Source organism: Hemitrygon akajei, chromosome 5, assembly GCF_048418815.1.
Source record: "Hemitrygon akajei chromosome 5, sHemAka1.3, whole genome shotgun sequence".
NCBI classification, from domain to species: domain Eukaryota; kingdom Metazoa; phylum Chordata; class Chondrichthyes; order Myliobatiformes; family Dasyatidae; genus Hemitrygon; species Hemitrygon akajei.
Window position 1 is genome coordinate 50,169,306 of NC_133128.1, and position 21,752 is coordinate 50,191,057.

A 21,752-nucleotide genomic window follows, 5' to 3' on the forward strand; every position below is an offset into this window, starting at 1 on the left:
TGATGAAGAGAACAGGTGAAGATTATTGAACTAAAAACAATGCTTTGTTCAATGTTCAAAGTAGATTTATTATCAAAGTGCATATATATCACCATAGACAATCATGAGATTCATTTTCCTATGGGCATACTCAATCAATCCATAACAGAATAAATGGAAGACAGCACCAACTTGGGCGCTGAACCAGTGTGCAAAAGATAACAAACTGTCCAAATTTAAAAAGAAAGAAATAATAATGATAATAAATAAGCAATAAGTGTCGAGAGCATGAAATGAAGAGTCCTTGAAAGTGAGTCCATTTGTTGTGGGGACATATCAGTAATAGAGTGAGTGAAGTTATCCCCTGTGGTTCATGAGCCTGACGGATGAAGGGTAATTTCTGTTCCAGAACCTGGTGATGTGAGTCTTGAGGCTCCTGTACCACCTTCCTGCTGACAGCAGTGAGAAGGGAGCATGTCCTGGGTGATGGAGGTCACTGATGATGGATGCTGTTTTCCTGCGGCAATGTTTTGTGTAGGTGTGCTCAATAGTGGGGAGGGCTTTACCCATAATGGCCCAGGCCGTATCCACTCTATTTTTTGTCTGATTTCAAGGGCATTGGTGTTCCCATACCAGGCTGTGATGCGTCCAGTCAATACACTCTCCACCACTTATCTATTGGAGCTTGTCAAAGTTTTAGATGCCATGCCGAATCCCTACAAACTCCCAAGGAAGTAGAGGTACTGCCATGCTTTCTTCATAATTGCACTTACTTGCTGTGACCAGGACAGGTCTTCTGAAATAATGGTACCGAGGAATTTAAAGTTGCAGTTGAGGACTGGCTCATGGACCTCTAGTTCCCTCCTCCTGAAGTGAATAATCATCTCCTTGGTCTTGCTGATATTGAGGAAGAGGTTGTTGTGACGGCACTGCTCAGCCAGATTTCTAATCTCACTCCTGTATGCTGATTCATCACCACCTTCGTTTCGGCCTACAGCAGTGGTGTCATCAGCAAGTATGAATATGGCTTTGGAGCTGTGTTTAGCCACACAGTCGTAAGTGTAAAGCGAGTAGAGCAGGGGGCTAAGTACACAGCTGTGTGGTGCATTTTTGCTGATGGAGATCGTGGAGGGGATGTTGTCGTCATTCCAAACTGACTGGCGTCTGCAACTGAAAAAATCCAGGATCCAATGGCACAAGGAGGTATTGAGGCCCAAGTCTTGAAGCTTGCTGATTAGTTTTGAAAGGATGATGGTATTGAATGCTAAGATGCAGTTGATAAAGAGAATCCTGATGTATATACCTTTGCTGTCCAGGTGTTCCAGGGTTGAGTGAAGAGCCAATGAAATGGCATCTGCTGTGGACCTGTGATAGGCAAATCGGAGTGGATCCGAGTGGCTTCTCAGGCAGGCTACCACATTCTTCTTGGGCACTGGTAAAACTGAAGCCTGCTTGAAGTTGGTGGCTACCTCAGACTGATGAACTGAGAGGTTAATGATCTCAATGAACACTCCAGCAAGTTGATCACAGGTCATTAGTACTTGGCCAGGTACTGTGACTGGGCCAGATGCTTTTCATAGGTTTACCCTCCCAAAGACTCTCCGCATGTTGGCCTCAGAGACTGAAATCACAGGATCTTTGAGGGCTGTGGGAGTTTGTGATGGTTCCTCCATGATTTGATGGTCAAAGCAAGCACAGAAGGCATTGAGCTCATCTGGAAGTGAAGCCCTGTTGTCACCTATGTTGCTTAATTCAACTTTATAAGACGTGATAGTATTCAAGCCGTGCCACAGTGGGGTGTTGTGGTTTGGGGTGGATCTGCAGGTAGTAGGAAGCCCAGAACTACAAACCCCATTTCCAGAAATGTTGGGATATTTTCCAAGATGCAATAAAAACAAAAATCTGTGATATGTTAATTCACGTGAACCTTTATTTAACTGACAAAAGTACAAAGAAAATATTTTCAATAGTTTTACTGACCAACTTAATTGTATTTTGTAAATGTACACAAATTTAGAATTTGATGGCTGCAACACACTCAACAAAAGTTGGGACAGAGTTAAAATAAGATTGAAAAGTGCACAGAATATTCAAGTAACACCGGTTTGGAAGACTCCACATTAAGCAGGCTAATTGGTAGCAGGTGAGGTATCATGACTGGGTACAAAAGTAGCGTCCATCAAAGGCTCAGTCTTTGCAAGCAAGGATGGGTCGTGGCTCACCCCTTTGTGACAAAATTCGTGAGAGAATTGTTAGTCAGTTCAAAAGGAACATTTCCCAATGCAAGATTGCAGAGAATTTAGGTCTTTCAACATCTACAGTACATAATATTATGAAAAGATTCAGAGAATTCAGAGACATCTCAGTGCGTAAAGGGCAAGGTCGGAAACCACTGTTGAATGCGCGTGATCTTCGAGCCCTCAGGCGGCACTGCCTAAGAAACTGTCATGCTACTGTGACAATCATAGCCACCTGGGCTCGGGAGTACTTCGGAAAACCATTGTCACTTAACACAGTCCGTCGCTGCATCCAGAAATGCAACTTGAAACTGTATTACGCAAGGAGGAAGCCATACACCAACTCTATGCAGCAATGCCAGCGAGTTCTCTGGGCCCGAGCTCATCTCAGATGGACGGAAAGACTGTGGAACTGTGTGCTGTGGTCAGATGAGTCCACATTTCAGCTAGTTTTCGGAAAAAACAGGCGTCGAGTTCTCCCTGCCAAAGATGAAAACGACCATCCTGATTGTTATCAGCGATAGGTGCAAAAGCCAGCATCTGTGATGGTATGGGGGTGCATCAGTGCCCATGGCATGGGTGAGTTGCATGTATGTGAAGGTACCATTGACTCTGAGGCATATATTAGGATTTTAGAGAGACATATGTTGCCATCAAGGTGACGTCTCTTCCCGGGACATCCATGCTTATTTCAGCAGGACAATGCCAGACCACATTCTGCACGGGCTACAACAGCGTGGCTTTGTAGACACAGAGCGCGTGTGCTTGACTGGCCTGCTGCCAAATTTGATCTATCTCCTATTGAAAATGTATGGCGCATCATGAAGAGGAGAATCAAACAACAGAGACCACGGGCTGTTGAGCAGCTTATATCAAGCAAGAATGGACAAAATTTCCAATTGCAAATCTACTACAATTAGTATCCTCAGTTACAAAACGATTAAAAAGTGTTATTAAAAGGAAAGGTGATGTAACACAATGCCTCTGTCCCAACTTTTGTTGAGTGTGTTGCAGCCATCAAATTCTAAATTTGTGTATATTTAATACACAATTAAAAATACAATTAAGTTGGTCAGTAAAACTATTGAAAATCTTTTCTTTGTACTTTTGTCAGTTAAATAAAGATTCACGTGAATTAACATATCACAGACTTTTGTTTTTATTGCATTTTGTAAAATATCCCAACTTTTCTGGAAATGAGGTTTGTATGTATTGAAGTTGAAATTATTGGTTAATAGCACACTGTTACTCTCACTTCTTGATAACTTACATCGTTGGATGCCTTAATGTCAACAGCAGTTACTGTCAGCTCACCTGTTAAGCATCTCATTCCCTTTTATTGAGCCACGGCTGTACGGAGACGTGGGGCCACAGTTGTACCGAGACGTGGGACCACAATTGTACCGAGACGTGGGACCACGGTTGTACCGAGACGTGGGACCACAATTGTACCGAGACGTGGGGCCACGGTTGTACCGAGACGTGGGACCACAATTGTACCGAGACGTGGGGCCACGGTTGTACCGAGACGTGGGACCACAATTGTACCGAGACGTGGGGCCACGGTTGTACCGAGACGTGGGGCCACGGTTGTACCAAGACGTGGGACTACAATTGTACCGAGACATGGGGCCACGGCTGTACCGAGACGTGGAGCCACTGCTTCTGTTGGGACATAGACCAAATGTCCCTGAAAAGGTTATTATTAATTACCACTTGACATCACTGTCAAAGACGTCTCCCATCACTCTGGATGTAGGATTATGAGATGGTGATGGCCTGCACTTTGCAGATATAACATGAATATGTAATTTTTACTATTGCTAGAAAGATGCTAATATCATAGGTATACTGGAACAGCACAGCAGAATGCGTAGCTTAGTGTGTACCATGCTTGTTCAACAACAGAAGCAGGATAATGTCAAAGCCCAAAGCTTTAGCTACACCCAGAGCTGTCGGCCTTTATCATGTGGAGCCGACTGAAAGGCGAGCTATTGTGATGTTCATCACCTCAGTCTTTCTGACTGAAGATGTTTTCAAATAGTTCAGCCTTTTGTGCCTGTACTGCATTTTTCCATTTCAGATGATAAGTAAAGCGTGGCCCTGCTAGTTGTCATGCCAAAGCAACCTGCTAGGTTAACTGCTGGAAGTGTGGCAGCAGTTAGATTTGATCTGTTGGTTATGAGACCAGTTTGTTCTATTATGTGCTTGCAGAAAATGCTAAGTTGCAACTTCATCAAGTTGATCAATCATTTTAGGGTACACTTAATACTGCTGCTGAAATGTTGATCCTTAATTGTCATTGATCCAGACTCCCCAAGTCCTCTGGATTATTGATAGGAGAGGGAGAGAGAGAGAGGAGAAACAAAATGAGCAGTTACTGATTGTACTAGAATTAATTTTGCTTTTGTGTCTAGTTCGCAGCCTCCCATGAATTCTCAGTTTTGGTTTGCTGAATCTCTTCAGATTCTGTTCCATTTAGCACAAAGTTATTGCCACAAAACACAATGGAGAAAGCACCCTCTATGAAGATGGGAGTTCACTTTCACAAGCCCTTCATGACGGGAGGAGGATGAGGTACATCCCCCCTACTGCTGCTCTCAGCTTTGGCCAAAGACTCAGTTTGACAACAACATTCTTCAGAACTTGTCAACTTGAGCAACAATGTGGCCAAAGCACTATTGGTGATGGATGGTGAAGCTCCCCTACCCGTAGCATGTGCTTTGGCAACTCTCAGTGCTTCTTCCAAGTGTTAGTCAACATTGGAGAGGTCTTCATTGAACATGTTTGATTTTAAACCATGAAGCATGCTGGGCCAGAGTCAGCAACCGAGACGTCCAAGGGCACTTCCTCCCAGCCACATTCTCTATGCTGTCACCTTGGACTTGTTAATAGGACAGGACACATCCAATGTTGTTGAATGAGGGATCCAGTATTCTGGATAAAAGGTATGTTGCTGGATTAGTTTGTGTAGGGCACTGCTTCCAGCAGTTGCTTGAGTACATGGACAGTTGTGAAGAGGACTTATAGGGTTAATTTTCTGGGTATGCTTTTGTTTTTTCTGGAGCCTGGAGTGCTGCTGGATGGTAATTTGGTTTTCTTCCACGGCTTTTTAGTAGGGGGATACTTTAATATTCTAAAGAAAATTAGTATTTGATAGCAATGCATTCCCCTGAACTATCATCTCAGTCTATTTTTTCAGCCTTCCTTACCCCTCCTCCCTAGAAATGTGGCGTAAGGGTGAAACCTTCTTGAGGATCTTACAAGGAGGAGGGAACGTAAAGCAATGTAAACAGAATAACAGTTGCAATGTTTGTTGCTGAAACTTCCAGTTTCTTCAGACTGATTCTGCCTCTAGCTGTGCTTTCTATTTCTCATTCTAACTTATCCGCAGTGTAATGTGAATGGAAAAGACCATTGATCCCAATTTTAAACTGTGAATTATGAAACTGGATCCATGAATATGAAAAATGTCAAAAAGCATCCGGAAGTTTGGGTAAATTAATTTTGGGGTGGAAAATTGAAGAGATGGCATTTTCTCTGTGCATCCTTGTGGATAAGTTCTTGCCCTGATTTTGTGCCAGAACTGCTTTGTCAATGCGGCTTAATTGTACAGCGCTGTTCATTTTCTTGGGAAACAATAATGTGCTCTTTGGGGACCAGGTATAGGTAAAATTATTGTGCTGACTTTATTTTTGCCTGGCACAAGTTTTATAATCCGGTACAATAAAACTGCAATACCTTGTATCCTTTGACCATGACCGTCAGTGGGTTACCTACCGCTGCTCTCTGTGGATATGGATGTGGGCAGTGAAGCACTCTAAGGCTTGTATCCAATCTATTATTCATGTTTTCACACAGCTCTCCCAAGTGTGCCCGGATAAATATTGAAAAAGAATACGCTCAGTCCACGGCGACGTTAGAGGAGTTTCGAGACCGTTGGGCTCCGCGGGGTGTAAATGCCATCGTGGATAGAGATGGCAACATTTTGGTGTAATGTCTATTGTCTATTTGTAGTTTAGTAATTGTGTTTGCCACTGTTTTGTATATATTGTATAGCACCCATATTTGTAATAAAGGATTTTGTAAAAAAAAGCTAAAACTAATTGTTAGGGAGGATATACCAAAGAGCCATTCACTTCCTGATTTACAACTTCCATAAGTAATGTATAAATTTGGATTCCACCTCAACCTCCAATCCTGTTTTCTCAGGCCAAAGCTTATTCCTTGTCAGGAGTTTCTACAGAACTGTTTATTAACAGGGAAATTATTTTCCCATCTGCAAAAGATCTGTGTAGGAGATGGGATTGGGTTCAGGAAATAGTGGATGTTGGACAGAAGGTAACTTTTTTCTTTGCTATTTAGGCAAAATATATTATCAGTGCCATTCCACCAGCCCTCAGTCTGAAGATTCATTATGAACCACCCCTTCCGCCTATGCGAAACCAGCTTATCCAACGTGTTCCCATGGGATGTGTGATCAAATGCATGGTATACTACAAAGATAACTTCTGGAGGAAGAAAAGTAGGTGCTTTTCCTAAACATTAGTTGATGCTAATAATTGTAATTATGCCAACATTGTGAACTTCTTATTAGATTTTGATTTAGCATGTTTATGGTTGAGTATAGTTGATGTTGTTGGCGCGTGGCCAAGTGGTTAAGGCGTTCGTCTAGTGATCTGAAGGTCGCTAGTTCGAGCCTTGGCTGAGGCTGCGTGTGTGTCCTTGAGCAAGGCACTTAACCACACATTGCTCTGTGACAACACTGGTGCCAAGCTGTATGGGTCTAGTGCCCTTCCCTTGGACAATATCGGTGGCGTGGAGAGTGGAGACTTGAAGTTTGGGCAACTGCCGGTCTTGCATTAAAACTATCCAAGGTGCAAATCCATGGTCTATCGAGACTAACAGAGGCCTACACACTACACACATAGTTGATGTTAATGTCATTTGTAAATTGTAGAGAGGAGAACAAGCTTCCATAAAGTAGAGGACACATTCCGCAAGCTGCACTAATAACCACAGAAATCGGTAGAGGAGGAAGAACTAACACTTCAATTCTGTTGCTCCTGAGAAGCAGCATTGACCTGGTGCTGTGTAGTTCACCTCTTGTGATGCACAAGAGTGAGCATTCACGTGGGTGCAGCCTGGACAGAGTTTCAGCTCAGATTTCTCATGTCAGTCTGTTGGTGCACAAAGCAGCATAGACTCGAACAATTAAATATTTAATTTAGTACGCCTACTGGCACTTACAGTACTAATTAATGAAATAGGTTTCTGCTCTTCAAGGGCACTTTTCAGTAAGCCACAGAACTGTTAACAGATTAATGGTCAAAGAATTTTAAAAAAGCTTTACTTGTCACATGTACACTGAAACATGCAGTGAAATGAGTGAATGATCAACACAATCCAAGGATTGTGCTGGGGGCAGCCCGAAGGGTCTCCGTGCTTCTGGCGTCAACATAGCATGCCAACAACTCACTACACCATCGGTCATGGGTGTGTAACAGCCTAGTCTTGCCGCAGTACAGTCGACTGTTTGGACAGTCTCTATCCCAAAGGTTTCTACAAAACACTTGTTCCTCTCTTCATCATTTCCCTGATCCTTAACAAATGATCATTTCCCTGATCCTTCACCTCAAAGGTGAAGAAGTGGTGCCACCATACTTCAAATTACTTGGCAGAGCCCGAACATTGCAAAGTTGCCCTTCAAAAACTGACATCTAGCTTTTGTTAATGAGCCTGCATGATTGGCGTGAGATGATTGCTAACTGGCACATTTCATTCAGACTTCCTTAATAACGCACTCAGTCAAAAGCTGTCCTGATGTCAAGGGCAGTCGTTCCCAGCTCCTTGGCCACATTTAGAGCAAGGCTGTAAGAGGACTGGCATTGAGTGATCAGATTTGGACCCAGACTGAGATTGGTAAGCAGAATACTGATGAATATTATGCAACATTTCCTTTTGCTGGAGAGGGTAGTATTTAGCCAGACTAGATACATTATGTTTTTTTTATATATGGATAGCATTTACTTGAGCAATTTTGCTTATTGTTAAGTAGATGTCCATGTTTAACTAAGCTGAAACACTTTAGCTAATTATCACTGGAGCACAAGTCTATCATACTCTTGGCCATCTGTCCAATAGCTTTTGTTATATCCAGTGCTCCTCCCTATCTTTTCCTTAAATAATTAATGTATTGAATTACATGATTGACTTCTGTGATGGTGTGGTGTCAAGAGAGGACAGAAGTGAACCAACTGTTGAGCAGCTCTGGCTGAATGAGTTGAGAATGCTTCAGCCTTGTCTTTGATGCTCAACTGGTGGACCCCATTATTGTAGTGGGCACCTCCCAGTTTGAGCTAAGCCATTGTCCATCACCATCCACAAGTCACATGCCAGGAGATGGGTCAGAAATTTGTGAAATTCTCTGCCCCACGTTGTTGTGGAGATAGATCCCCTGACAGACTGTTGAATTAGAGAATTGTCAAGGGGATTGGGGATAGAACAGAAGAGAGGTGTTGTGGTCAAGATTGGGTCAGCCATGAGCTTATTAAATCATGGAGTAGGTTTAAGGAGCTGATTGGACTGCTGTTCCCATGACGGCTGAGCTTTGATTGGATGGTTGCGGGATCACGGCTCTTCTTGTTCCTTGTTGCTCTTGCTGTTTAGCAGGTAGGTGTCCCTGTGCTGCAGCTTTGCCACCTTTGTGCTCCATTAGTTTATGTTGCTGGCATGCTCTTTGGCATTCTCTGCTGTGGCTACTGGCTGGATGCTCAGCTTTGAACTGTCAGTTTAGTGCTGAGCAATATCCCACGTACTTCACAATACAGTGAAGAGTATCTTTGGTGCGAAGAACTTGGAATGTGCGTTTTAATGTGAAATACTGATTCATCAGCTGAGGAAGGACAGTACCACTCCCTCGTTTATCGCTGTAGAGGTCCTGTCAATGATCAGGGCCTAATCAGAGATTGAGATGGAGGAGTCTGGGTCATCTGCCCGAAAGTCTGAATCTGTGAGTAGAATTGCACAGGCATTCCCTAGGATACAACAGGATTCCGTCCTCGACAGACGTCAGTAATTCCAACTATTGATAAGTCAGGAATGAATGAAAACAATGTGGGAGAGGATCACACTCAGAATGGTGATGGAGAGACAAGCAGGCGTGAGATAAGCAGCTAGCCTCACTGATTCAGAGTGAGTATACTTAGCTTTTCCAGCTCTGTTTGACTTGACCCAGGCCTTGATTATAGCAGCATGGGTGAGGGAAAAGAAGGCTGACAGAAATCTCCTGTTTCCCCTGATGCACCATCAATAACTCTCGGAGACTGGAAGTGAACGATAGGCTTTTATTAACAGCTAAAAAGGGAGCACGACATCTCGGAGACTGAGGGAGGAGCAGTGCCCCAATCGCCTTTATCCAGGGGTCTTTGGGAGGAGCCACAGGAGTAGTCATCAGAGGGGCGTGTCCAGACAGGTATACATAGTTTACCACATCCCCCCAGCCATCAACAGTTGTTAGCGAACCCATCTTGTTGGTCTCCCATACACTCAGTCATTATGGGCAGGGGTCCTTAAGTCATATGTTTATTATATGGGGAGGAACTATACTGCAAATTAGTATGTGGGACACCTCTCTTTATTCAGGCCCAGATCCCAAAGATTAGTGAGTATTTTACAAGTTTGACTAGACTGAGAGTGATATGACAGTGTCTGAATCAGTGTTTTGGTCAATGCCAGGTGAACTGTTTGGTTACTCTCTCACTGGCTTTCAAAGTAGCTGGGCTGCTTTAGTGAACTGTTCAGAATTACCCACAGTGCAGAGTCATGTTTCGACCAGGTTAGGAATGACAGGTCTCATTGACTGAAGGAAGACACCGGAAATCCACTTGGGTTTTTATGACAATTTAGTAGTCATAACCACCCTTGTCAAGACTAATTTTCTTTAGTGGCAGATAATTAATTAATGAGTATAAATTTCCCAGTGGCTGTGGCAGTATTTACACTCTGGTTAGTACTGGCCTCTGGATCACTGGACCAGTAATTTAACCACTGTTCCCTAGTGGTCATGTGACACGATGATACTAAATTTATTGATGACAATTAATTCATAACGGCTGAAGCCTTTGAGTAATGTCAGTCCAAATTTACCACCTGATCCAGCTTTGCTTGTTTTATGTCATATCTCAAATTATTTGCAAGGAAGCTGCTTTGCGGAGGCCAAATCATTGAGTAAAGCAAAGCAGTGTGACCTGATAGAGGTGTGTAAGATGATGAGAGGCATTGATCATGTGGATAGTCAGAGGCTTTTTCCCAGGGCTGAAATGGCTAACATTAGGGGCCATAGTTTTAAGGTGCTTGGAAGAAGGTACAGAGGAGATGTCAGGGGTAAGTTTTTTACGTAGAGAGTGGTGAGTGCGTGGAATGGGCTGCGGGCGACGGTGGTGGAGGCAGATATGATAGAGTCTTTTAAGAGACACCTGGACAGGTACATGGAGCTCAGAAAAATAGAGGGCTGTGGGTAACCCTAGGTAATTTCTAAGGTAAGGACATGTTCGGCACAGCCTTGTGGGCCGAACGGCCTGTATTGTGCTGTAGGTTTTCTATGTTTCTAAAGCGGAGGTCGATATACTCTTGATTAGCCAGGGCATCAAAGGTTACTGGAAGAAGGCAGAAGAATGTGCTTGAGAGGGATAATAAATCAGCCATGATGGAATGGTGGAGCAGAGTCAATGGGCCGAATGGTCTAATTCTTTTTTTAAGGTCTGAACAACCTATCAAGGAAGCTGTTTCATGGTATTACCAGTTACTCATTGTAGATAGAATTTTTTTTCATTTAATTTCTTTCTCTCTTCCTTATTGCACAGTTAGAGCAGTGGGATGTCAAGCAGAACAGTGGAATATGCCTCTTGCAGGAAGTGGGAAGGCGAGATGCCTTCTAGTGTTCTTGACCACAACACCTGCAAGAGATCATCCAGCTGAAGCTTCTTTCAGATTTTCACGTTGTATGTTAGTGATGGAGCCAGCCGATGGCTTTGTGGCCAAGTTTGCAGACAACACGAAGATCGGTGGAGGAAGCTGGGAGTCTGCAGAAGGACTCAGACATATCGGGAAAAAGGGCAAAGAGGTGGCAGATGGAATATAGTGTGGGGAAGTATATGGTCCTGCACTTTGGTAGAAGGAATAAAAGCAAAGACCGTTTGTTAAGCAGGGAGAAAATTAAAAATCAGAGGTGCAGAGGTACTTGGAGGCCTGCTGCAGGATTCCCTGAAGGTTCATTTGCAGGTTGAGTTGGTGGTGAGGGAGGCAAATGCAATGTTAGTATTCCTTTCAAGAAGACTAGAATATAAAAGCGAAGATGTAATGCTAAGGCTTTAGAAGGCATTGGTCAGACTGCACTCTTGAGTATTGTGAACAGTTTTGGGCCCCATATCTCAGAAAAGATGTGCTGCCATTGGAGAGGGTCCAGAGGAGGTTCACTACGAATAAAAGGGTTAACGTATGAGGTGTGCTTGATGACTCTGAGCCTGTACTCATTGGAGTTTAGAAGAATTGGGGTAGGGTGGCATGGTTCTCATTGAAACCTATCGACTATTGAAAGGCCTATATAGAATGGATGTGGAGAGGATGTTTCATATAGTAGGGGAGTCTACGACCAGAGGGCACAGCCTCAGAATAAAGGGGCATTCATTTAGAACAGAAATGAGAAGTAAATCTATGAAATTCATTGCCGCAGATGGCTGTGGAGGCCGAGTCATTCGATAGCATTAAAGTGGAGGTTGATAGGTTCCTGATTAGTCAGGGTGTCAAAGGTTATGGGAGAAGACAGGAGACTGGGGTTGAGAGGGATACTAAATTAGCCATGATGGAATGGCAGAGCAGACTCCATGGGCTGAATAGCCTAATTCTGCTTCTATATCTTGTAGTATTATGATGTAACAAATGTAAATATTATTTATCGGTTGTAAATCTCCTGCAAAATTAGATGTGCTGTATTTCTCTTTTTAATCAGACTACTGTGGAAGCATGATCATTCAAGATGAGGAATCTCCTATTGGCATTACACTGGACGACAGCAAACCAGACGGCTCATTTCCTGCTATCATTGGGTAAGTCTCTAATGGCTCAGTCACCTCTTGCAGAATCAGAATCGGAAAGAAACAGGAAGATTTCTGAAAGGTTCCAATTAGGAGTGAACAGCTAGAGCAATACCTCCTGTTTATCTTTCTAAAAACATCTGTATATTCAGTGTTTACAGTCTCTCAATCTTCCCATAAACTGGACGTAATTACCTGCTCTGCAGATGCTGGAATCCGAAGCAAAGAAATGAGAACAAGGCATTGCTGGAGAAACTTGGTGTGTAAATTCAAGCTGCGCTGCGAAAGGTGATAGGAGAATGTGGACAGAAAAATTTGGTGTGTAATTCAAGATGGGTGAAATGTGTGAGGTGGATTTAACCAGAATGGTGAGGAATGTAAACATAGGTGATGTGGGGCGGGTGTTAGGGGAATGGGAAAGGGGCAATAGTGGGAGGATTGGAGCCTCCTCTAAGTGATCAAACGCAGACTAGGCAACCGACTTGCAGAGCCCCTGTGCTCTGTCTGCAGTTGGCCTACTGAGGTCACCCACCCTTCCCATCTGCTCCCCTTCTGTATGCTTCCCCCTTCTCCTCCCAACCCCACAAACCCCAAAACACTGACAGTCCCTTCACCCTCCCCTCCCATCTGCTCCCCTTCTGTCTGCTTCCCCCTTCTCCTCCCAACCCCACCCACCCCAAAACACTGACAGTCCCTTCACCCTCCCCTCCCATCTGCTCCCCTTCTGTCTGCTTCCCCTTCTCCTCCCAACCCCACCCAACCCAAACCACCCCAAAACACTGACAGTCCCTTCACCCTCCCATCCCATCTGCTCCACTTCAGTCTGCTTCCCCCTTCTCCTCCCAACCCCACCCACTCCAAAACACTGACAGTCCCTTCACCCTCCCCTCCCATCTGCTCCCCTTCTGTTTGCTTCCCCCTTCTCCTTCCAACCCCACCCACCCCAAAACACTGACAGTCCCTTCAGCCTCCCCTCCCATCTGCTCCCCTTCTGTCTGCTTCCCCTTCTCCTCCCAACCCCACCCAACACAAAACACTGACAGTCCCTTCACCCTCCCCTCCCATCTGCTCCCCTTCTGTCTGCTTCCCCCTTCTCCTCCCAACCCCAGTCACCCCAAAACACTGACAGTACCTTCACCCTCCCCTCCCATCTGCTCCCCTTCTGTCTGCTTCGTCCTTCTCCTCCCAACCCCACCCACCCCAAAACACTGACATTCCCTTCACCCTCCCCTCCCATCTGCTCCCCTTCTGTCTGCTTCCTCCTCTCCTCCCAACCCCACCCACACCAAAACACAGTCCCTTCAACCTCTCCTCCCATCTGCTCCCCTTCTGTCTGCTTCGTCCTTCTCCTCCCAACCCCACCCACCCCAAAACACTGACAGTCCCTTCACCCTCCCCTCCCATCTGCTCCCCTTCTGTCTGCTTCCCACTTCTCCTCCCAACCCCACCCACCCCAAAACACTGTCCCTTCACCCTCCCCTCCCATCTGCTCCCCTTCTGTCTGCTTCCTCCTCTCCTTCCAACCCCACCCAACCCCACCCACCCCAAAACACGGACAGTCTCTTCACCCTCCCCTCCCATCTGCTCCCCTTCTGTCAGCTTCCCCTTCTCCTCCCAACCCCACCCACCCCAAAACACTGACAGTCCCTTCACCCTCCCCTCCCATCTGCTCCCATTCTGTCTGCTTCCCCCTTCTCCTCCCAACCCCATCCGCCCCAAAACACTGACAGTCCCTTCACCCTCCCCTCCCATCTGCTCCCCTTCTGTCTGCTTCCCCCTTCTCCTCCCAACCCCACCCACCCCAAAACACTGTCCCTTCACCCTCCCCTCCCATTGCTCCCCTTCTGTCTGCTTCCTCGTTCTCCTCCCAACCCCACCCACCCCAAAACACTGTCCCTTCACCCTCCCCTCCCATCTGCTCCCCTTCTGTCTGCTTCCCACTTCTCCTCCCAACCCCACTCACCGCAAAACACTGACAGTCCCTTCACCCTCCCCTCCCATCTGCTCCCCTTCTGTCTGCTTCCCCCTTCTCCTCCCAACCTCACCCACCACCACCCACCCCAAAACACTGACAGTCCCTTCACCCTCCCCTCCCTTCTGCTCCCCTTCTGTCTGCTTCCCCCTTCTCCTCCCAACCCCACCCACCCCAAAACACTGACAGTCCCTTCACCCTCCCGTCCCATCTGCTCCCCTTCTGTCTGCTTCCCCCTTCTCCTCCCAACCCCACCCACCCCAAAACACTGACAGTCCCTTCACCCTCCCCTACCATCTGCTCCCCTTCTGTCTGCTTCCCCCTTCTCCTCCCAACCCCACCCACCCCAAAACACTGACAGTCCCTTCACCCTCCCCTACCATCTGTTCCCCTTCTGTCTGCTTCCCCCTTCTCCTCCCAACCCCACCCACCCCAAAACACTGACAGTCCCTTCACCCTCCCCTACCATCTGCTCCCCTTCTGTCTGCTTCCCCCTTCTCCTCCCAACCCCACCCACCCCAAAACACTGACAGTCCCTTCACCCTCCCCTACCATCTGCTCCCCTTCTGTCTGCTTCCCCCTTCTCCTCCCAACCCCACAAACCCCAAAACACTGACAGTCCCTTCACCCTCCCCTCCCATCTGCTCCCTTTCTGTCTGCTTCCCCCTTCTCCTCCCAACCCCACCCACCCCAAAACACTGACAGTCCCTTCACCCTCCCCTCCCATCTGCTCCCCTTCTGTCTGCTTCCCCCTTCTCCTCCCAACCTCACCCACCCCCACCCACCCCAAAACACTGACAGTCCCTTCACCCTCCCCTCCCTTCTGCTCCCCTTCTGTCTGCTTCCCCCTTCTCCTCCCAACCCCACCCACCCCAAAACACTGTCCCTTCACCCTCCCCTCCCATCTGCTCCCCTTCTGTCTGCTTCCTCCATCTCCTTCCAACCCCACCCACCCCAAAACACTGACAGTCCCTTCACCCTCCCCTCCCATCTGCCCCCCTTCTGTCTGCTTCCCCCTTCTCCTCCCAACCCCAGCCACCCCAAAACACTGAGTCCCTTCACCCTCCCCTCCCATCTGCTCCCCTTCTGTCTGCTTCCCCCTCCTCCCAAACCCACCCACCCCAAAACACTGACAGTCCCTTCACCCTCCCCTCCCATCTACTCCCCTTCTGTCTGCTTCCCCCTTCTCCTCCCAACCCCACCCACCCCAAAACACTGTCCCTTCACCCTCCCCTCCCATCTGCTCCCCTTCTGTCTGCTTCCTCCTTCTCCTCCCAACCCCACCCACCCCAAAACACTGACAGTCCCTTCACCCTCCCCTCCCAACCTAGCCCCATCTGTCTGCTTCCCCCTTCTCCTCCCAACCCCACCAACCCCAAAACACTGACAGTCCCTTCACCCTCCCCTCCCATCTGCTCCCCTTCTGTCTGCTTCCCCTTCTCCTCCCAACCCCACCCAACCCCACCCACCCCAAAACACTGACAGTCCCTTCACCCTCCCCTCCCATCTGCTCCCCTTCTGTCTGCTTCCCCCTTCTCCTCCCAACCCCACCCACCCCAAAACACTGTCCCTTCACCCTCCCCTCCCATTGCTCCCCTTCTGTCTGCTTCCCCCTTCTCCTCCCAACCTCACCCACCCCCACCCACCCCAAAACACTGACAGTCCCTTCACCCTCCCCTCCCTTCTGCTCCCCTTCTGTCTGCTTCCCCCTTCTCCTCCCAACCCCACCCACCCCAAAACACTGTCGCTTCACCCTCCCCTCCCATCTGCTCCCCTTCTGTCTGCTTCCTCCTTCTCCTCCCAACCCCACCCACCCCAAAACACTGACAGTCCCTTCACCCTCGCCTCCCTTCTGCTCCAATTCTGTCTGCTTCCCCCTTCTCCTCCCAACCCCACCCACCCCAAAACACTGTCCCTTCACCCTCCCCTCCCATCTGCTCCCCTTCTGTCTGCTTCCTCCTTCTCCTCCCAACCCCACCCACCCCAAAACACTGACAGTCCCTTCACCCTCCCCTCCCAACCTAGCCCCATCTGTCTGCTTCCCCCTTCTCCTCCCAACCCCACCAACCCCAAAACACTGACAGTCCCTTCACCCTCCCCTCCCATCTGCTCTCCTGCTGTCTGCTTCCCCTTCTCCTCCCAACCCCACCCAACCCCACCCACACCAAAACACTGACAGTCTCTTCACCCTCCACTCCCATCTGCTCCTCTTCTGTCTGCTTACCCTTCTCCTCCCAACCCCACCCACCCCAAAACACTGACAGTCCCTTCACCCTCCCCTCCCATTGCTCCCCTTCTGTCTGCTTCCCCCTTCTCCTCCCAACCCCACCCACCCCAAAACACTGACAGTCCCTTCACCCTCCCCTCCCATCTGCTCCCCTTCTGTCTGCTTCCTCCTTCTCCTCCCAACCCCACCCACCCCAAAACACTGACAGTCCCTTCACCCTCCCCTCCCATCTGCTCCCCTTCTGTCTGCTTCCCCCTTCTCGTCCCAACCCCACCCACCCCAAAACACTGTCCCTTCACCCTGCCCTCCCATGTGCTCCCCTTCTGTCTGCTTCCTCCTTCTCCTCCCAACCCCACCCACCCCAAAACACTGACAGTCCCTTCACCCTCCCCTCCCATCTGCTCCCCTTCTGTCTGCTTCCTCCTTCTCCTCCCAACCCCACCCACCCCAAAACACTGTCCCTTCACCCTGCCCTCCCATGTGCTCCCCTTCTGTCTGCTTCCTCCTTCTCCTCCCAACCCCACCCACCCCAAAACACTGACAGTCCCTTCACCCTCCCCTCCCATCTGCTCCCCTTCTGTCTGCTTCCTCCTTCTCCTCCCAACCCCACCCACTCCAAAACACTGACAGTCCCTTGACCCTCCCCTCCCATCTGCTCCCCTTCTGTCTGCTTCCCCCTTCTCCTCCCAACCCCACCCACCCCAAAACACTGACAGTCCCTTCACCCTGCCCTCCCATGTGCTCCCCTTCTGTCTGCTTCCTCCTTCTCCTCCCAACCCCACCCACCCCAAAACACTGACAGTCCCTTCACCCTCCCCTCCCATCTGCTCCCCTTCTGTCTGCTTCCTCCTTCTCCTCCCAACCCCACCCACTCCAAAACACTGACAGTCCCTTCACCCTCCCCTCCCATCTGCTCCCCTTCTGTCTGCTTCCCCCTTCTCCTCCCAACCCCACCCACCCCAAAACACTGACAGTCCCTTCACCCTCCCCTCACATCTGCTCCCCTTCTGTCTGCTTCCCCCTTCTCCTCCCAACCCCACCCACCCCAAAACACTGACAGTCCCTTCACCCTCCCCTCCCATCTGCTCCCCTTCTGTCTGCTTCCTCCTTCTCTTCCCAACCCCACCCACCCCAAAACACTGACAGTCCCTTCACCCTCCCCTCCCATCTGCTCCCCTTCTGTCTGCTTCCCCCTTCTCGTCCCAACCCCACCCACCCCAAAACACTGTCCCTTCACCCTGCCCTCCCATGTGCTCCCCTTCTGTCTGCTTCCTCCTTCTCCTCCCAACCCCACCCACCCCAAAACACTGACAGTCCCTTCACCCTCCCCTCCCATCTGCTCCCCTTCTGTCTGCTTCCTCCTTCTCCTCCCAACCCCACCCACTCCAAAACACTGACAGTCCCTTGACCCTCCCCTCCCATCTACTCCCCTTCTCTCTGCTTCCTCCTTCTCCTCCCAACCCCACCCACCCCAAAACACTGACAGTCTCTTCACCCTCCCCTCCCATCTGCTCCCCTTCTGTCTGCTTCCCCCTTCTCCTCCCAACCCCACCCACCCCAAAACACTGACAGTCCCTTCACCCTCCCCTCCCATCTGCTCCCCTTCTGTCTGCTTCCCCCTTATCCTCCCAACCTCACCCACCCCAAAACACTGACAGTCCCTTCACCCTCCCCTCCCATCTGCTCCCCTTCTGTCTGCTTCGCCCTTCTCCTCCCAACCCCACCCACCCCAAAACACTGACAGTCCCTTCTCCCTCCCCTCCCATCTGCTCCCCTTCTGTCTGCTTCCCTCTTCTCCTCCCAACCCCACCCACCCCAAAACACTGACAGTCCCTTCTCCCTCCCCTCCCATCTGCTCCCCTTCTGTCTGCTTCCCCCTTCTCCTCCCAACCCCACCCACCCCAAAACATTGACAGTCCCTTCACCCTCCCCTCCCATCTGCTCCCCTTCTGTCTGCTTCCTCCTTCTCCTCCCAACCCCACCCACTCCAAAACACTGACAGTCCCTTCACCATCCCCTCCCAACCTGGTCCCATCTGTCTGCTTCCCCCTTCTCCTCCCAAACCCACCCACCCCAAAACACTGACAGTCCCTACACCCTCCCCTCCCATCTGCTCCCCTTCTGTCTGCTTCCCCTTCTCCTCCCAACCCCACCCACCCCAAAACACTGTCCCTTCACCCTCCCCTCCCATCTGCTCCCCTTCTGTCTGCTTCCTCTTCTCCTCCCAACCCCACCCACCCCAAAACACTGTCCCTTCACCCTCCCCTCCCATCTGCTCCCCTTCTGTCGGCTTCCTCCTTCTCCTCCCAACCCCACCCACCCCAAAACACTGACAGTCTCTTCACCCTCCCCTCCCATCTGCTCCCCTTCTGTCTGCTTCCCCCTTCTCCTCCCAACCCCACCCACCCCAAAACACTGAGTCCCTTCACCCTCCCCTCCCATCTGCTCCCCTTCTGTCTGCTTCCCCCTTCTCCTCCCAACCCCACCCACCCCAAAACATTGACAGTCCCTTCACCCGCCCCTCCCATCTGCTCCCCTTCTGTCTGCTTCCCCCTTCTCCTCCCAACCCCACCCACCCCAAAACACTGACAGTCCCTTCACCCTCCCCTCCCATCTGCTCCCCTTCTGTCTGCTTCCCCCTTCTCCTCCCAAACCCACCCACCCCAAAACACTGACAGTCTCTTCACCCTCCCCTCCCATCTGCTCCCCTTCTGTCTGCTTCCCCCTTCTCCTCCCAACCCCACCCACCCCAAAACACTGACAGTCCCTTCACCCTCCCCTCCCATCTGCTCCCCTTCTGTCTGCTTCCTCCTTCTCCTCCCAACCCCACCCACCCCAAAACTCTGACAGTCCCTTCACCCTCCCCTCCCATCTGCTCCCCTTCTGTCTGCTTCCCCCTTCTCCTCCCAAACCCACCCACCCCAAAACATTGACAGTCCCTTCACCCTCCCCTCCCATCTGCTCCCCTTCTGTCTGCTTCCCCCTTCTCCTCCCAACCTCACCCACCCCCACCCACCCCAAAACACTGACAGTCTCTTCACCCTCCCCTCCCATCTGCTCCCCTTCTGTCTGCTTCCCCCTTCTCCTCCCAACCCCACCCACCCCAAAACACTGACAGTCCCTTCACCCTCCCCTCCCATCTGCTCCCCTTCTGTCTGCTTCCCCCTTCTCGTCCCAACCCCACCCACCCCAAAACACTGTCCCTTCACCCTGCCCTCCCATGTGCTCCCCTTCTGTCTGCTTCCTCCTTCTCCTCCCAACCCCACCCACCCCAAAACACTGACAGTCCCTTCACCCTCCCCTCCCATCTGCTCCCCTTCTGTCTGCTTCCCCTTCTCCTCCCAATCCCACCCACCCCAAAACACTGCCCTTCACCCTCCCCTCCCATCTGCTCCCCTGCTGTCTGCTTCCCCTTCTCCTCCCAACCCCACCCACCCCAATACACTGAGTCTCTTCACCCTCCCCTCCCATCTGCTCCCCTTCTGTCGGCTTCCTCCTTCTCCTCCCAACCCCACCCACCCCAAAACACTGACTGTCTCTTCACCCTCCCCTCCCATCTGCTCCCCTTCTGTCTGCTTCCCCCTGCTCCTCCCAACCCCACCCACCCCAAAACACTGAGTCCCTTCACCCTCCCCTCCCATCTGCTCCCCTTCTGTCTGCTTCACCCTTCTCCTCCCAACCCCACCCACCCCAAAACACTGACAGTCCCTTCAACCTCCCCTCACATCTGCTCCCCTTCTGTCTGCTTCCCCCTTCTCCTCCCAACCCCATCCACCCGAAAACACTGACAGTCCCTTCACCCTCCCCTCCCATCTGCTCCCCTTCTGTCTGCTTCCCCCTTCTCCTCCCAACCCCACCCACCCCAAAACACTGACAGTCCCTTCACCCTCCCCTCACATCTGCTCCCCTTCTGTCTTCTTCCCCCTTCTCTTCCCAACCCCACCCACCCCAAAACACTGACAGTCCCTTCACCCTCCCCTCCCATCTGCTCCCCTTCTGTCTGCTTCCTCCTTCTCCTCCCAACCCCACCCACCCCAAAACACTGACAGTCCCTTCACCCTCCCCTCCCATCTGCTCCCCTTCTGTCTGCTTCCCCCTTCTCGTCCCAACCCCACCCACCCCAAAACACTGTCCCTTCACCCTGCCCTCCCATGTGCTCCCCTTCTGTCTGCTTCCCCCTTCTCCTCCCAACCCCACCCACCCCAAAACACTGACAGTCCCTTCACCCTCACCTCCCATCTGCTCCCCTTCTGTCTGCTTCCCCCTTCTCCTCCCAAACCCACCCACCCCAAAACACTGACAGTCTCTTCACCCTCCCCTCCCATCTGCTCCCCTTCTGTCTGCTTCCCCCTTCTCCTCCCAACCCCACCCACCCCAAAACACTGACAGTCCCTTCACCCTCACCTCCCATCTGCTCCCCTTCTGTCTGCTTCCCCCTTCTCCTCCCAAACCCACCCACCCCAAAACACTGACAGTCTCTTCACCCTCCCCTCCCATCTGCTCCCCTTCTGTCTGCTTCCCCCTTCTCCTCCCAACCCCACCCACCCCAAAACACTGACAGTCCCTTCACCCTCCCCTCCCATCTGCTCCCCTTCTGTCTGCTTCCTCCTTCTCCTCCCAACCCCACCCACCCCAAAACTCTGACAGTCCCTTCACCCTCCCCTCCCATCTGCTCCCCTTCTGTCTGCTTCCCCCTTCTCCTCCCAAACCCACCCACCCCAAAACATTGACAGTCCCTTCACCCTCCCCTCCCATCTGCTCCCCTTCTGTCTGCTTCCCCCTTCTCCTCCCAACCTCACCCACCCCCACCCACCCCAAAACACTGACAGTCTCTTCACCCTCCCCTCCCATCTGCTCCCCTTCTGTCTGCTTCCCCCTTCTCCTCCCAACCCCACCCACCCCAAAACACTGACAGTCCCTTCACCCTCCCCTCCCATCTGCTCCCCTTCTGTCTGCTTCCCCCTTCTCGTCCCAACCCCACCCACCCCAAAACACTGTCCCTTCACCCTGCCCTCCCATGTGCTCCCCTTCTGTCTGCTTCCTCCTTCTCCTCCCAACCCCACCCACCCCAAAACACTGACAGTCCCTTCACCCTCCCCTCCCATCTGCTCCCCTTCTGTCTGCTTCCCCTTCTCCTCCCAATCCCACCCACCCCAAAACACTGCCCTTCACCCTCCCCTCCCATCTGCTCCCCTGCTGTCTGCTTCCCCTTCTCCTCCCAACCCCACCCACCCCAATACACT

General features: G+C 50.5%; 1 protein-coding gene across 1 annotated transcript in view; it reads left to right on the forward strand.

Moving 5' to 3' along the window:
- The window catches only part of mao (monoamine oxidase), a 301,102-nt gene that overhangs the window by 137,497 nt on the left and 141,853 nt on the right, over positions 1-21,752 (forward strand). The window contains exons 8-9 of the mRNA XM_073045512.1: positions 6,582-6,741; positions 12,226-12,322. Coding sequence (XP_072901613.1) covers positions 6,582-6,741; positions 12,226-12,322 — 257 coding nt within the window. The remainder of the gene's footprint in view (positions 1-6,581; positions 6,742-12,225; positions 12,323-21,752) is intronic.